Raw genomic sequence first — 15,553 nt, forward strand, 5'->3', positions numbered from 1 at the left:
GTTGGGCTGGCCAGCCTGACTGGTGGTGGGCCAACCCGTAAGACACAAAATGATTTAGAGTGAGGATAACGAAGCTCTCCCCAAAGCCTTGGCCCATACTAAACGCACCAGCTGCTTTCCTAGAGACAAGAAAAGCCACACTAAATGAGCCAAGGCAAGCAGGGCTGCTGCCTACTCTTGCTACAACAAAGCTTTACAAACTCAAGATTATAAACAGCAGGGCTACTCAATATTCGCTTCATCGTGCATTTTGTTACACAGGGCTATCAAACCTATATTAAATAGGTTTACTCCAGCAGCCTACTTGCAGCTTTCAGGACAAGGCAGGAGGCGCTGGGGGTGGCCCCAGGCATTTCCTGACTATGTGCTTTCCCACCCTGTCGACGGAACGTAAGAAATCTTGTTTAGAGCTTGAGAGAAAACTTACGCGTATCCAACCGGCTGCGAAATATCTCCAACCAGAGGGAACTTTTGGCTAGGCCCGGCCCAGCCCAAGGAAACGAAGGCCCGCCGCTTCCCCGCCATTATCTGAGGGCGGAGGCCGCGTGACGAGCCCCCGCCCCGGCCGGGGCGGGGGCTCGTCACGCGGCCTCCGCCTTCAGAAAATGGCGGCGGCACGAGGCGAGCTCTTATGGCGGCTGGGGACGTCTCGTGAGGAAGGGTGTTTTTCGCCCTCCCTCCGCTCGCACGCGGAGAGGCAGGTAAGCGCTGTCCGGCCCTTTGCGACGGTCACCGGGCCCTGCTGCCTGTAGTGCTGGGTTTGGTTAGGGCAGCGCCTGCAGCGTGGTCGGCTCCGCTGCTGCTGCGGTCTTTCTGGTGCTGTGTTTAAACTCCTGCTTTGCGTTTGCAGGAAAAAAAAAAAAAAAAAAAAAAAAAGACACCCAAAAAACCCCAATCACTTTTACTCGGCTCCAGCTGTGGGATAACCACCCTTTCTGGCAGAGAGCGCAGCCCCTTACGGCCCTTTCGTGAAGCGGTTCGTGGCCCCGGTATCGTTTGTGTATGCAAAGCTTAAAACCGCTTGGAAAAGGTTTACGTCAGCTGGGGCCGGGACAGCTGGGCCCGGTGTATGCTGGCGGGTGAGCACACCAGCGTAAACGCCACGGAGAGAAAGTTTAACAAACAGCGTTGTAGCTTGGGCTGTGCAGGGGGTCAGTGGAGTCCAGGTGCTGAGCTGAACGGGAAGCAGAGCCTCACCTTTGCCTGGTCCCTGGCCGCTTGCCTGTGCGTTGCCGATGAATAATACCGGGTACTGTCGGAAGGCAGAAGTGGGCGGTTGCAAAGGTACAGCTGAGTTTGAGGGCAGGAATAGGGAATAGCCTGCCAGGCCAGAAAGGCAGGCGGGGTGGCTGGGCTCTGCAGACTGCTTTAGGAAAGCACAGTCAGTTCCTGAGACTTCCTAGGAGTTTCTTGTGGAGATTCATCTGGAGGACTAAGAAGGTGGAGCCGGTGACGTTATACTGACTCTACTGATACTGTCCTCCTAAATTAAACGGTGGAAGAACAAGGCCTGCCTGTGAGATAAAGTCAGGACCTACTTCCTCTACCTACAAGGTTTTAATGGCAATTGGAGGGAGCAAGTTAAAAAGGCAGGTGTTTCTGTAGAAAACGGTGGGTGTGTTCCATTTGAATCAAACACACTAAACCGTCTTTCAGGGCTGTTGTGTTGCCTGTTGTTGTATTTGTGCTTTTGACGTTGCCTGACCCGTGTGTTTTTGTTCACAGGCCCGTGGGTCCCTTTGTTCCCGGCTCCAGGGCTGGTCGAGGAAGGACACTGGACGCGCTGCAGGATTACGGTAATCAGTTGTAACCGCCTGGTTAGCCATAGACGGTTTGTGTAAACCTGTCTGTTAACCGGTGCAGCGTTGTGAAAGAGCTTCGTGTGATGCCCTCCAGTGGCTACAACGCGTACTGGTATTTTAAATCAAGAGGGAACAGAAGGGAATTGGAAAAGGGGATCCCTTTTTGCCCACCTAAAGGGGTTTGAAGGTAACTCCTCCTGAGCCGAAGGGCCTTTGGGCAGCCCTGGCAAAGTCCACAGGTAGCTGCTGGGTGAGGCGTGGTTGGGAATATCCCGTCCTTTGGCAGTTCCCACTGCTGTAAGCTCTGCAGGGATGCATAGATCACTGCTGCAAATCAGGGCAGCCTCTACGGTTCAGGTGCCCAATACCAGAGCTTTAGGCATGAGCTCCTGTCCTTCACAGAAGATGAATTTTGCAGTGTACCAGTAAATGCATGTAGTGAAAAGGAACAGGAAGAAAACCTCCAACAGGTAGCAGGAGAAATGCATCTTGCAGCACACAACTCGCTGTTAGAGACGAGGACAACTTGGTTTTAACTGACTGTTGTCTTTTCACATGATCTAGTTCAGCAGCGAGCCAGAGTTCCTGTGGGCAGGACAGAGATGAGAACTCGTTTTGCTTCATCTGAGACACCTTTCAAAGCAAAGACGTAGCGCTCAGATTGACAGTGCAACACGGTTCTCCAAGATGAGTGCTATACCCAGCATTCCAGATAAACAAAATACCCTTGGTGTTGGTCTGCTGTGGTGTGCTGTGTGGAACCTGTTAGTGCCATTTAACTTCAGCAGGAGACTCCCCTTTTACTGTCAAATAGCTCTTAGCTCAACCTGAGCATGCTGAGCGCCAAGTTCAGCATGCATCATATTTTATAACCCAGTAGAATGATGTCATCCTAGTGATCCTGCAGCTCCGTAGTTCCTTGGGAGGAGGTACAGCTTTGTCTTAGCCTAAAGATGAAATGCAATATGTTTGATGAGATTCCCTTGGTATTTGCAGTGTGGAATGTGTGAGGAATATTGCTTCGCACCTCCAGCAAGAGCTGTCCCTTTTTGGCTTAAATAAAAAAATACGTTACTTGGCTTGCAATATTTTCCTTTACAGAAAATGAAATTTTTCCTTTACAGATCCCCAAGTGCTTTACCAGAAAAACCACAGAGCCCTTTGCAGGTGGGTAAAACAGGTTGCAGGGAAGCACAGTGACTTGTCGGTGTCCATACTGTGGGAAACCCTGGCCTAGACCCGGGGGCTGCCAGGCTGCTGCTGAGGGCTCTGGATTGAACCATGCTGACCCTCAAAAACAGTGGGAAGAGAAATTTAGAAAGTAGGTGCTTTTGTAATGGTTTGTCACTGCTGCTTTACACAGATACTGGTCAGAGCTCCTGAGAAGCCAGAAATCTGTCCTCCCTCTCCACTTTGTCTTGACCTCAGTGAGACTCGTGGGAGTGCCGAATGCCATCTGCATGTGCACACAGAGTCCCAGAACCTGTCCCCAGCAGTGAATGGTGCCAGCTATTTCAGACACCGCTTACCGTAACTAAGACAGACTGCAATGATATAGCATGAATATAAGCACTGAGAAACAGGCAAGATGCCCAGCCACCCCACCAAGACAGGGCTGGGAATGGCATGCATAACATCAGGCACAGCTTTTGGGGATCCTTAGGGAGAATAACTCCCAACTGGATGAATAGACAGTTTTCAGGACATTGTGAGAGCAGAATGAAATTATCCTCACCATACAACCCAGCCCTAAAAGTGAGCAGCCTCTCTCAGCCCCTGAAAATCCGTGCTGGCAGACTCGGTACAAATATGCTGTCCCCTGTTATGACAAATCTCTGACAAGCCAAGGTCAGAAAGCATAAAGTTTTAGCTGCTCTATCATGCCAGGAACAAAAAAAGAAAGAAAACATAAAGCCTTGTTTTAAAATAAGCTGGTTTAAATAAACAAGTGTTCTTTGAACCACATCAGAGTACATACCTAACAATATTTGTTCAGTAAATATCAGTGACATGTTTAAGTCTGGCTCAGTATGTATCAGCAAAGTGATATTTGTGTTGCTTTTGTTGTAACAAGAGTCAATAGTGTTTCTAGGAGGTGGTCCGAAAAAAGGGACTTTCGGGGTTTTTTTCCCACTTAGCATCCCACAGAGAAACATCTGCCCACCAGTAGCCCCACCTCAGGACTTTCAAGTAAAAAAACTTCCCAACGCACCAGTTTTGGTGGAAGTTATACTTCACTTTCATTGGCTTAGTTTAGTTCATAATCTACCTCTTAAGTGTTATTTTTTACCCACTGATCCACATCTTGGATCATTTTGGCTTTCTGAAGAAATTCTGCCTCCAGACCAGTTGCAAATACATGGTCACATTATCATAGTCTGTACCTGAAATGCCACAGTGCTGTCACTGAGCAAAGCTCAGACCTATTCCCACCTCTTGTGATCCACTGCTCCCTGAGCTTAGATTTTCTTCAGTTTGATACTAGTGCTCTAAGCACAGAGAGCCCGCCCAGCACAGACCTGCTCTTCAGAGCTTTACAACTGAGCTGACCCAGTGTCAGCCGAGATACACCAGCAATACACAGAAAGCAACTGAGGGACTAAGAGGGCACCGCACAGCCTAAAAGCTAATGGTTGTTTTTCCATGTGCAGAAAAAGAAAAAAAGTAACGTAAATTTCTAATTTAATCAGATCTTTGTGTATGTATTTTTATTTCTGTCTATCCTTTGACCTTTCGACTTATTTAACTCTCTTAAGAGCCAGATATTAACCCTAGGGTTAATGCACAGACAGAGGAATGCAAAGCAAGAGAACAAGTTGTAACAATGATGATACTGAATTTTAAATTCTCCACCAAGAACAAAGGTTTTCTTTTATATCTGACGGGCTGTGAGAAGTCAGACTGCTTCTTAAGTGTCCTTTCCTGTATGTCAATACCAGTGATCTCTTTGGGCATGTTCAGAAATTTTGGACTTAAATCATCACTGTAGACCATGTGCTTCCATGTATGGGAAGCGACATGACTTCTCCCTGCCTTTGTGGGCCATTGGAGGAGGAAAGGTCATGGTCTGTGGGATCCAAGGGGGAAAACTACAGTTCATAAATCAGGCTTGAGCTACCCCAAAGTCAGTCCATTGAAGTCACAGTGAGGCTCTGCAGGCAAAAATGACAGCTAGGCTTTTATCTGTATGCCACGGCATCACAGGTCGATAGTATGAGATCCTTCTCTTCTTTAAAGCTTTCATGTCAGAGGAATCAAAGCCCCCTACCTCCCCTTCCCAAATTGCCTCCAGTTAATAATAGCATGAACAGTAGTTAGCCCAGATTTGAAAGAGGCTTTGATGAGATATTGCTCTTTGATAAGCCATTTCAAGGGCAAGAGGCAAAGTGTTTACTTTGCTTGGAAGAGGAGTCTGATGAGCAATTTGCTTTGCTTTTGCTGAGGCCGAGCACAGCTTTGTTACCTCCAGAATACAGAGACTGCAGAGGTGGTTTATGGCTACTGCTCTTTACCTCTGGCTATTTCTTTGCCTTGTGCAAGAATAAAAAGTTATGAATGAAGCCCAGCAGCCTGTCTCTACATGTGACAGCTGCCTCTGTGCTGAGGCTTAGCACCCGTACGCTCCCCAGCTTTCCCACCCATGGCTGTTTTTCCTGCCTTTGGCTGTCCTGGGAGGCCCCGAGGAATTACCAGTGTGGTGAAACCCTGGGATGCACCTGGCCCAGAGGGGAGAGGGACCTGCAGCTTCATGACTAGCTGAGCCCTCCCTAACCATGCACTGTGGCACAAAGAGGCAAACATGGACATACGGCTTCAGGTTGGGCTGGCCAGCCTGACTGGTGGTGGGCCAACCCGTAAGACACAAAATGATTTAGAGTGAGGATAACGAAGCTCTCCCCAAAGCCTTGGCCCATACTAAACACACCAGCTGCTTTCCTAGAGACAAGAAAAGCCACACTAAATGAGCCAAGGCAAGCAGGGCTGCTGCCTACTCTTGCTACAACAAAGCTTTACAAGCTCAAGATTATAAACAGCAGGGCTACTCAATATTCGCTTCATCGTGCATTTTGTTACACAGGGCTATCAAACCTATATTAAATAGGTTTACTCCAGCAGCCTACCTGCAGCTTTCAGGACAAGGCAGGAGGCGCTGGGGGTGGCCCCAGGCATTTCCTGACTATGTGCTTTCCCACCCTGTCGACGGAACGTAAGAAATCTTGTTTAGAGCTTGAGAGAAAACTTACGCGTATCCAACCGGCTGCGAAATATCTCCAACCAGAGGGAACTTTTGGCTAGGCCCGGCCCAGCCCAAGGAAACGAAGGCCCGCCGCTTCCCCGCCATTATCTGAGGGCGGAGGCTCGTCACGCCCCCGGCCGGGGCGGGGGCTCGTCACGCGGCCTCCGCCTTCAGAAAATGGCGGCGGCACGAGGCGAGCTCTTATGGCGGCTGGGGACGTCTCGTGAGGAAGGGTGTTTTTCGCCCTCCCTCCGCTCGCACGCGGAGAGGCAGGTAAGCGCTGTCCGGACCTTTGCGACGGTCACCGGGCCCTGCTGCCTGTAGTGCTGGGTTTGGTTAGGGCAGTGCGTGCAGCGTGGTCGGCTCCGCTGCTGCTGCGGTCTTTCTGGTGCTGTGTTTAAACTCCTGCTTTGCGTTTGCAGGAAAAAAAAAAAAAAAAAAAAAAAAAAAAGACACCCAAAAAACCCCAATCACTTTTACTCGGCTCCAGCTGTGGGATAACCACCCTTTCTGGCAGAGAGCGCAGCCCCTTACGGCCCTTTCGTGAAGCGGTTCGTGGCCCCGGTATCGTTTGTGTATGCAAAGCTTAAAACCGCTTGGAAAAGGTTTACGTCAGCTGGGGCCGGGACAGCTGGGCCCGGTGTATGCTGGCGGGTGAGCACACCAGCGTAAACGCCACGGAGAGAAAGTTTAACAAACAGCGTTGTAGCTTGGGCTGTGCAGGGGGTCAGTGGAGTCCAGGTGCTGAGCTGAACGGGAAGCAGAGCCTCACCTTTGCCTGGTCCCTGGCCGCTTGCCTGTGCGTTGCCGATGAATAATACCGGGTACTGTCGGAAGGCAGAAGTGGGCGGTTGCAAAGGTACAGCTGAGTTTGAGGGCAGGAATAGGGAATAGCCTGCCAGGCCAGAAAGGCAGGCGGGGTGGCTGGGCTCTGCAGACTGCTTTAGGAAAGCACAGTCAGTTCCTGAGACTTCCTAGGAGTTTCTTGTGGAGATTCATCTGGAGGACTAAGAAGGTGGAGCCGGTGACGTTATATTGACTCTACTGATACTGTCCTCCTAAATTAAATGGTGGAAGAACAAGGCCTGCCTGTGAGATAAAGTCAGGACCTACTTCCTCTACCTACAAGGTTTTAATGGCAATTGGAGGGAGCAAGTTAAAAAGGCAGGTGTTTCTGTAGAAAACGGTGGGTGTGTTCCATTTGAATCAAACACACTAAACCGTCTTTCAGGGCTGTTGTGTTGCCTGTTGTTGTATTTGTGCTTTTGACGTTGCCTGACCCGTGTGTTTTTGTTCACAGGCCCGTGGGTCCCTTTGTTCCCGGCTCCAGGGCTGGTCGAGGAAGGACACTGGACGCGCTGCAGGATTACGGTAATCAGTTGTAACCGCCTGGTTAGCCATAGACGGTTTGTGTAAACCTGTCTGTTAATCGGCGCAGCGTTGTGAAAGAGCTTCGTGTGATGCCCTCCAGTGGCAACAACGCGTACTGGTATTTTAAATCAAGAGGGAACAGAAGGGAATTGGAAAAGGGGATCCCTTTTTGCCCACCTAAAGGGGTTTGAAGGTAACTCCTCCTGAGCCGAAGGGCCTTTGGGCAGCCCTGGCAAAGTCCACAGGTAGCTGCTGGGTGAGGCGTGGTTGGGAATATCCCGTCCTTTGGCAGTTCCCACTGCTGTAAGCTCTGCAGGGATGCATAGATCACTGCTGCAAATCAGGGCAGCCTCTACGGTTCAGGTGCCCAATACCAGAGCTTTAGGCATGAGCTCCTGTCCTTCACAGAAGATGAATTTTGCAGTGTACCAGTAAATGCATGTAGTGAAAAGGAACAGGAAGAAAACCTCCAACAGGTAGCAGGAGAAATGCATCTTGCAGCACATAACTCGCTGTTAGAGACGAGGACAACTTGGTTTTAACTGACTGTTGTCTTTTCACATGATCTAGTTCAGCAGCGAGCCAGAGTTCCTGTGGACAGGACAGAGATGAGAACTCGTTTTGCTTCATCTGAGACACCTTTCAAAGCAAAGACGTAGCGCTCAGATTGACAGTGCAACACGGTTCTCCAAGATGAGTGCTATACCCAGCATTCCAGATAAACAAAATACCCTTGGTGTTGGTCTGCTGTGGTGTGCTGTGTGGAACCTGTTAGTGCCATTTAACTTCAGTAGGAGACTCCCCTTTTACTGTCAAATAGCTCTTAGCTCAACCTGAGCATGCTGAGCGCCAAGTTCAGCATGCATCATATTTTATAACCCAGTAGAATGATGTCATCCTAGTGATCCTGCAGCTCCGTAGTTCCTTGGGAGGAGGTACAGCTTTGTCTTAGCCTAAAGATGAAATGCAATATGTTTGATGAGATTCCCTTGGTATTTGCAGTGTGGAATGTGTGAGGAATATTGCTTCGCACCTCCAGCAAGAGCTGTCCCTTTTTGGCTTAAATAAAAAAATACGTTACTTGGCTTGCAATATTTTCCTTTACAGAAAATGAAATTTTTCCTTTACAGATCCCCAAGTGCTTTACCAGAAAAACCACAGAGCCCTTTGCAGGTGGGTAAAACAGGTTGCAGGGAAGCACAGTGACTTGTCGGTGTCCATACTGTGGGGAACCCTGGCCTAGACCCGGGGGCTGCCAGGCTGCTGCTGAGGGCTCTGGATTGAACCATGCTGACCCTCAAAAACAGTGGGAAGAGAAATTTAGAAAGTAGGTGCTTTTGTAATGGTTTGTCACTGCTGCTTTACACAGATACTGGTCAGAGCTCCTGAGAAGCCAGAAATCTGTCCTCCCTCTCCACTTTGTCTTGACCTCAGTGAGACTCGTGGGAGTGCCGAATGCCATCTGCATGTGCACACAGAGTCCCAGAACCTGTCCCCAGCAGTGAATGGTGCCAGCTATTTCAGACACCGCTTACCGTAACTAAGACAGACTGCAATGATATAGCATGAATATAAGCGCTGAGAAACAGGCAAGATGCCCAGCCACCCCACCAAGACAGGGCTGGGAATGGCATGCATAACATCAGGCACAGCTTTTGGGGATCCTTAGGGAGAATAACTCCCAACTGGATGAATAGACAGTTTTCAGGACATTGTGAGAGCAGAATGAAATTATCCTCACCATACAACCCAGCCCTAAAAGTGAGCAGCCTCTCTCAGCCCCTGAAAATCCGTGCTGGCAGACTCGGTACAAATATGCTGTCCCCTGTTATGACAAATCTCTGACAAGCCAAGGTCAGAAAGCATAAAGTTTTAGCTGCTCTATCATGCCAGGAACAAAAAAAGAAAGAAAACATAAAGCCTTGTTTTAAAATAAGCTGGTTTAAATAAACAAGTGTTCTTTGAACCACATCAGAGTACATACCTAACAATATTTGTTCAGTAAATATCAGTGACATGTTTAAGTCTGGCTCAGTATGTATCAGCAAAGTGATATTTGTGTTGCTTTTGTTGTAACAAGAGTCAATAGTGTTTCTAGGAGGTGGTCCGAAAAAAGGGACTTTCGGGGTTTTTTTCCCACTTAGCATCCCACAGAGAAACATCTGCCCACCAGTAGCCCCACCTCAGGACTTTCAAGTAAAAAAACTTCCCAACGCACCAGTTTTGGTGGAAGTTATACTTCACTTTCATTGGCTTAGTTTAGTTCATAATCTACCTCTTAAGTGTTATTTTTTACCCACTGATCCACATCTTGGATCATTTTGGCTTTCTGAAGAAATTCTGCCTCCAGACCAGTTGCAAATACATGGTCACATTATCATAGTCTGTACCTGAAATGCCACAGTGCTGTCACTGAGCAAAGCTCAGACCTATTCCCACCTCTTGTGATCCACTGCTCCCTGAGCTTAGATTTTCTTCAGTTTGATACTAGTGCTCTAAGCACAGAGAGCCTGCCCAGCACAGACCTGCTCTTCAGAGCTTTACAACTGAGCTGACCCAGTGTCAGCCGAGATACACCAGCAATACACAGAAAGCAACTGAGGGACTAAGAGGGCACCGCACAGCCTAAAAGCTAATGGTTGTTTTTCCATGTGCAGAAAAAGAAAAAAAGTAACGTAAATTTCTAATTTAATCAGATCTTTGTGTATGTATTTTTATTTCTGTCTATCCTTTGACCTTTCGACTTATTTAACTCTCTTAAGAGCCAGATATTAACCCTAGGGTTAATGCACAGACAGAGGAATGCAAAGCAAGAGAACAAGTTGTAACAATGATGATACTGAATTTTAAATTCTCCACCAAGAACAAAGGTTTTCTTTTACATCTGACGGGCTGTGAGAAGTCAGACTGCTTCTTAAGTGTCCTTTCCTGTATGTCAATACCAGTGATCTCTTTGGGCATGTTCAGAAATTTTGGACTTAAATCATCACTGTAGACCATGTGCTTCCATGTATGGGAAGCGACATGACTTCTCCCTGCCTTTGTGGGCCATTGGAGGAGGAAAGGTCATGGTCTGTGGGATCCAAGGGGGAAAACTACAGTTCATAAATCAGGCTTGAGCTACCCCAAAGTCAGTCCATTGAAGTCACAGTGAGGCTCTGCAGGCAAAAATGACAGCTAGGCTTTTATCTGTATGCCACGGCATCACAGGTCGATAGTATGAGATCCTTCTCTTCTTTAAAGCTTTCATGTCAGAGGAATCAAAGCCCCCTACCTCCCCTTCCCAAATTGCCTCCAGTTAATAATAGCATGAACAGTAGTTAGCCCAGATTTGAAAGAGGCTTTGATGAGATATTGCTCTTTGATAAGCCATTTCAAGGGCAAGAGGCAAAGTGTTTACTTTGCTTGGAAGAGGAGTCTGATGAGCAATTTGCTTTGCTTTTGCTGAGGCCGAGCACAGCTTTGTTACCTCCAGAATACAGAGACTGCAGAGGTGGTTTATGGCTACTGCTCTTTACCTCTGGCTATTTCTTTGCCTTGTGCAAGAATAAAAAGTTATGAATGAAGCCCAGCAGCCTGTCTCTACGTGTGACAGCTGCCTCTGTGCTGAGGCTTAGCACCCGTATGCTCCCCAGCTTTCCCACCCATGGCTGTTTTTCCTGCCTTTGGCTGTCCTGGGAGGCCCCGAGGAATTACCAGTGTGGTGAAACCCTGGGATGCACCTGGCCCAGAGGGGAGAGGGACCTGCAGCTTCATGACTAGCTGAGCCCTCCCTAACCATGCACTGTGGCACAAAGAGGCAAACATGGACATACGGCTTCAGGTTGGGCTGGCCAGCCTGACTGGTGGTGGGCCAACCCGTAAGACACAAAATGATTTAGAGTGAGGATAACGAAGCTCTCCCCAAAGCCTTGGCCCATACTAAACGCACCAGCTGCTTTCCTAGAGACAAGAAAAGCCACACTAAATGAGCCAAGGCAAGCAGGGCTGCTGCCTACTCTTGCTACAACAAAGCTTTACAAGCTCAAGATTATAAACAGCAGGGCTACTCAATATTCGCTTCATCGTGCATTTTGTTACACAGGGCTATCAAACCTATATTAAATAGGTTTACTCCAGCAGCCTACCTGCAGCTTTCAGGACAAGGCAGGAGGCGCTGGGGGTGGCCCCAGGCATTTCCTGACTATGTGCTTTCCCACCCTGTCGACGGAACGTAAGAAATCTTGTTTAGAGCTTGAGAGAAAACTTACGCGTATCCAACCGGCTGCGAAATATCTCCAACCAGAGGGAACTTTTGGCTAGGCCCGGCCCAGCCCAGGAAACGAAGGCCCGCCGCTTCCCCGCCATTATCTGAGGGCGGAGGCCGCGTGACGAGCCCCCGCCCCGGCCGGGGCGGGGGCTCGTCACGCGGCCTCCGCCTTCAGAAAATGGCGGCGGCACGAGGCGAGCTCTTATGGCGGCTGGGGACGTCTCGTGAGGAAGGGTGTTTTTCGCCCTCCCTCCGCTCGCACGCGGAGAGGCAGGTAAGCGCTGTCCGGCCCTTTGCGACGGTCACCGGGCCCTGCTGCCTGTAGTGCTGGGTTTGGTTAGGGCAGTGCCTGCAGCGTGGTCGGCTCCGCTGCTGCTGCGGTCTTTCTGGTGCTGTGTTTAAACTCCTGCTTTGCGTTTGCAGGAAAAAAAAAAAAAATAAAAAAAAAAAGACACCCAAAAAACCCCAATCACTTTTACTCGGCTCCAGCTGTGGGATAACCACCCTTTCTGGCAGAGAGCGCAGCCCCTTACGGCCCTTTCGTGAAGCGGTTCGTGGCCCCGGTATCGTTTGTGTATGCAAAGCTTAAAACCGCTTGGAAAAGGTTTACGTCAGCTGGGGCCGGGACAGCTGGGCCCGGTGTATGCTGGCGGGTGAGCACACCAGCGTAAACGCCACGGAGAGAAAGTTTAACAAACAGCGTTGTAGCTTGGGCTGTGCAGGGGGTCAGTGGAGTCCAGGTGCTGAGCTGAACGGGAAGCAGAGCCTCACCTTTGCCTGGTCCCTGGCCGCTTGCCTGTGCGTTGCCGATGAATAATACCGGGTACTGTCGGAAGGCAGAAGTGGGCGGTTGCAAAGGTACAGCTGAGTTTGAGGGCAGGAATAGGGAATAGCCTGCCAGGCCAGAAAGGCAGGCGGGGTGGCTGGGCTCTGCAGACTGCTTTAGGAAAGCACAGTCAGTTCCTGAGACTTCCTAGGAGTTTCTTGTGGAGATTCATCTGGAGGACTAAGAAGGTGGAGCCGGTGACGTTATACTGACTCTACTGATACTGTCCTCCTAAATTAAACGGTGGAAGAACAAGGCCTGCCTGTGAGATAAAGTCAGGACCTACTTCCTCTACCTACAAGGTTTTAATGGCAATTGGAGGGAGCAAGTTAAAAAGGCAGGTGTTTCTGTAGAAAACGGTGGGTGTGTTCCATTTGAATCAAACACACTAAACCGTCTTTCAGGGCTGTTGTGTTGCCTGTTGTTGTATTTGTGCTTTTGACGTTGCCTGACCCGTGTGTTTTTGTTCACAGGCCCGTGGGTCCCTTTGTTCCCGGCTCCAGGGCTGGTCGAGGAAGGACACTGGACGCGCTGCAGGATTACGGTAATCAGTTGTAACCGCCTGGTTAGCCATAGACGGTTTGTGTAAACCTGTCTGTTAACCGGTGCAGCGTTGTGAAAGAGCTTCGTGTGATGCCCTCCAGTGGCAACAACGCGTACTGGTATTTTAAATCAGGAGGGAACAGAAGGGAATTGGAAAAGGGGATCCCTTTTTGCCCACCTAAAGGGGTTTGAAGGTAACTCCTCCTGAGCCGAAGGGCCTTTGGGCAGCCCTGGCAAAGTCCACAGGTAGCTGCTGGGTGAGGCGTGGTTGGGAATATCCCGTCCTTTGGCAGTTCCCACTGCTGTAAGCTCTGCAGGGATGCATAGATCACTGCTGCAAATCAGGGCAGCCTCTACGGTTCAGGTGCCCAATACCAGAGCTTTAGGCATGAGCTCCTGTCCTTCACAGAAGATGAATTTTGCAGTGTACCAGTAAATGCATGTAGTGAAAAGGAACAGGAAGAAAACCTCCAACAGGTAGCAGGAGAAATGCATCTTGCAGCACACAACTCGCTGTTAGAGACGAGGACAACTTGGTTTTAACTGACTGTTGTCTTTTCACATGATCTAGTTCAGCAGCGAGCCAGAGTTCCTGTGGACAGGACAGAGATGAGAACTCGTTTTGCTTCATCTGAGACACCTTTCAAAGCAAAGACGTAGCGCTCATTGACAGTGCAACACGGTTCTCCAAGATGAGTGCTATACCCAGGATTCCAGATAAACAAAATACCCTTGGTGTTGGTCTGCTGTCGTGTGCTGTGTGGAACCTGTTAGTGCCATTTAACTTCAGTAGGAGACTCCCCTTTTACTGTCAAATAGAGCTTCCGGTTGTATACAGCGTTTGGCCCTTAGTCACAGTCTTACTGATATACTGCACTTCCCTGTCTGGTGGACTTACCCAGAAGGATGAGGTTGATGTGAACTTCCAGTTTGGGTGCTGTACTGGTCTGATTAGTTGCAATGGTGGCCTCCCTGTAAAGGATTTATATAAGGGTAATCCACAGTGACAGTTGGTTTTAAAAATTTCAGATTGTTCATGCCTTCTCCTTTGCTGTATAAATATTCAAGTGACAGGGTTGGAATTCCTAAGAGAGGAAATGCTTGGGTTATTGCTGACAGGTGAAGCGTTTATTAAACAGAAACATGCAAACTCATTTCCCATATTGATTTTAACCTAGTAGCCAATTATTGTTTATTTTTTCTTTTTCAGATAGTTCTGTTGCTGCCTAGGTTGTCCTATACCGTGTCCGGCAATGACTACTGAGTCATATTCTGCTGAGCAGGCTGCTCCGTACTCAGCCATCAGGCTTGTGTTCTCCAAAAAATTCATCTAGCTGGCAACGTAATGACGGAGCTGTTTGGTACCTGTAGAGTCCCACTCCAAGGGCATCCGAACACCTTGCATTTGGCTTAGAAAATCTGTCCCTGCAGCACTCCTGTGAGAGGGTTGCGAAGTCCTGGGGACTCCCAGGGCAGTTCACCAGTTGAAAAATATTTTGAATGGGTTCTTGTATCATCTGAGGTGAATGGCCAACCCTGGCACCAGGATACAGGTATGGTTTAAACACTTGAGGTGAAAGCTGTTGGTGGGGAGTGGTGGGGCTGTTCACAACAGAACATCTGCTTTAATCAGAATCATTGGGTTCACCAGCAGTGTTTCTGCATTAAAGGCTTTCTTGGGAGGTTCAGACATCCTCATACCTCTGCTCGGCACTTGCGTGTCTTACTCCTTCAGATATCTCCTTGAAAAGAAGAGTGTGGCTCTCAGTTTTTGGCAGATAAAGGTAAAACATGTTCCAATGGGTGGAAGTTGGACCCTGAATCAAGGCATACATTTTTAAGCAAAGTAAAAACAAAAGGTGTTAAAACAACTTGGGTGGTGCTATCTCACCACTTCGTTTCCTGGCAGAGGAGCTGTATGCTTTAGCTGCTGTTCTCTGGTCTGGCCAATAGATATCCAAGAGAAGATGTTACTAATCACTGCTGTAATGACATTCAGCTCCTGTTTTTATGGTTTCTGCAAAGCCTGTTTTGGGGAGATTTTTTAAGATATTTGGGGAAGAACAGGCAAGCTTTTGGAACATGGTTCTAGGTCAAATCTCTTCAGTTTTGCCAGGCTCTGTTTATTTGTAGGGACCCTGTATATTGTAGAGGCTGCCGTCTGTTCCTAAGTATTTGCTAGAATGGAAACTTGAACCAATGATTTTTGTAATGAATGTACAATAAATCTGTGGAAAAGCTTCTCTGTTAATGACTCTTGATTGAATTCAGGTAGTTTTGATATACACAGATAAGGCTGTTTAGCGCTAGACAAGCCTGCCTGTCTGATTGCCTGGTGTCTGGAAATGAAGCCTAAAGAAGGACATTTCAGCTCAGTGCTGGGCCAGAGTGCTTCCAGCCCCCACTTGGACACCCAGAGCTTCAAGGGCACAGCATCAGGGGTGAGACATCTTTAGTGCTGAGGGGGAGAACCGGTCTGTGAGTGTAGAGGATATACCCAAGTGGTGATGAGCATGGCAAAACAG

At 48.7% G+C, this 15,553-nt stretch overlaps 1 protein-coding gene across 6 annotated transcripts; it reads left to right on the forward strand.

The window, feature by feature from the left end:
* Nucleotides 1-580: 580 nt before the first annotated feature.
* Nucleotides 581-15,268, forward strand: LOC309676110 (uncharacterized protein). 6 transcript variants are annotated; one of them, XM_082488586.1, is made up of 7 exons: nucleotides 581-701; nucleotides 1,726-1,796; nucleotides 2,927-2,969; nucleotides 7,340-7,410; nucleotides 8,541-8,583; nucleotides 12,959-13,029; nucleotides 14,239-15,268. In XM_082488586.1, the coding sequence occupies exons 1-7, from the start codon at nucleotides 606-608 to the stop codon at nucleotides 14,240-14,242; spliced, it is 399 nt and encodes a 132-aa protein (XP_082344712.1). In that variant the 5' UTR covers nucleotides 581-605; the 3' UTR covers nucleotides 14,243-15,268. The 6 variants fall into 6 exon arrangements, with proteins under 6 accessions (XP_082344712.1, XP_082344711.1, XP_082344710.1 ...); XM_082488585.1 differs by lacking the exon at nucleotides 14,239-15,268 and adding an exon at nucleotides 13,600-13,819; XM_082488584.1 differs by lacking the exons at nucleotides 12,959-13,029; nucleotides 14,239-15,268 and adding an exon at nucleotides 8,780-9,371.
* The last annotated feature ends 285 nt before the right edge of the window (nucleotides 15,269-15,553 follow it).

This window comes from Vanellus vanellus (genome assembly GCF_965231255.1).
Source record: "Vanellus vanellus genome assembly, chromosome: 11".
In the NCBI taxonomy this organism is placed as follows: domain Eukaryota; kingdom Metazoa; phylum Chordata; class Aves; order Charadriiformes; family Charadriidae; genus Vanellus; species Vanellus vanellus.

Excerpts from the sequence above, each read along its gene's own strand:
- LOC309676110 (XM_082488584.1), top strand. The coding sequence starts at position 606 with ATGGCGGCGGCACGAGGCGAGCTCTTATGGCGGCTGGGGACGTCTCGT. Across the intron at positions 1,797-2,926 it reads GGACGCGCTGCAGGATTACG|ATCCCCAAGTGCTTTACCAG; the intron begins GTAATCAGTTGT and ends TTTCCTTTACAG. Across the intron at positions 8,584-8,779 it reads AACCACAGAGCCCTTTGCAG|ATACTGGTCAGAGCTCCTGA; the intron begins GTGGGTAAAACA and ends TGCTTTACACAG.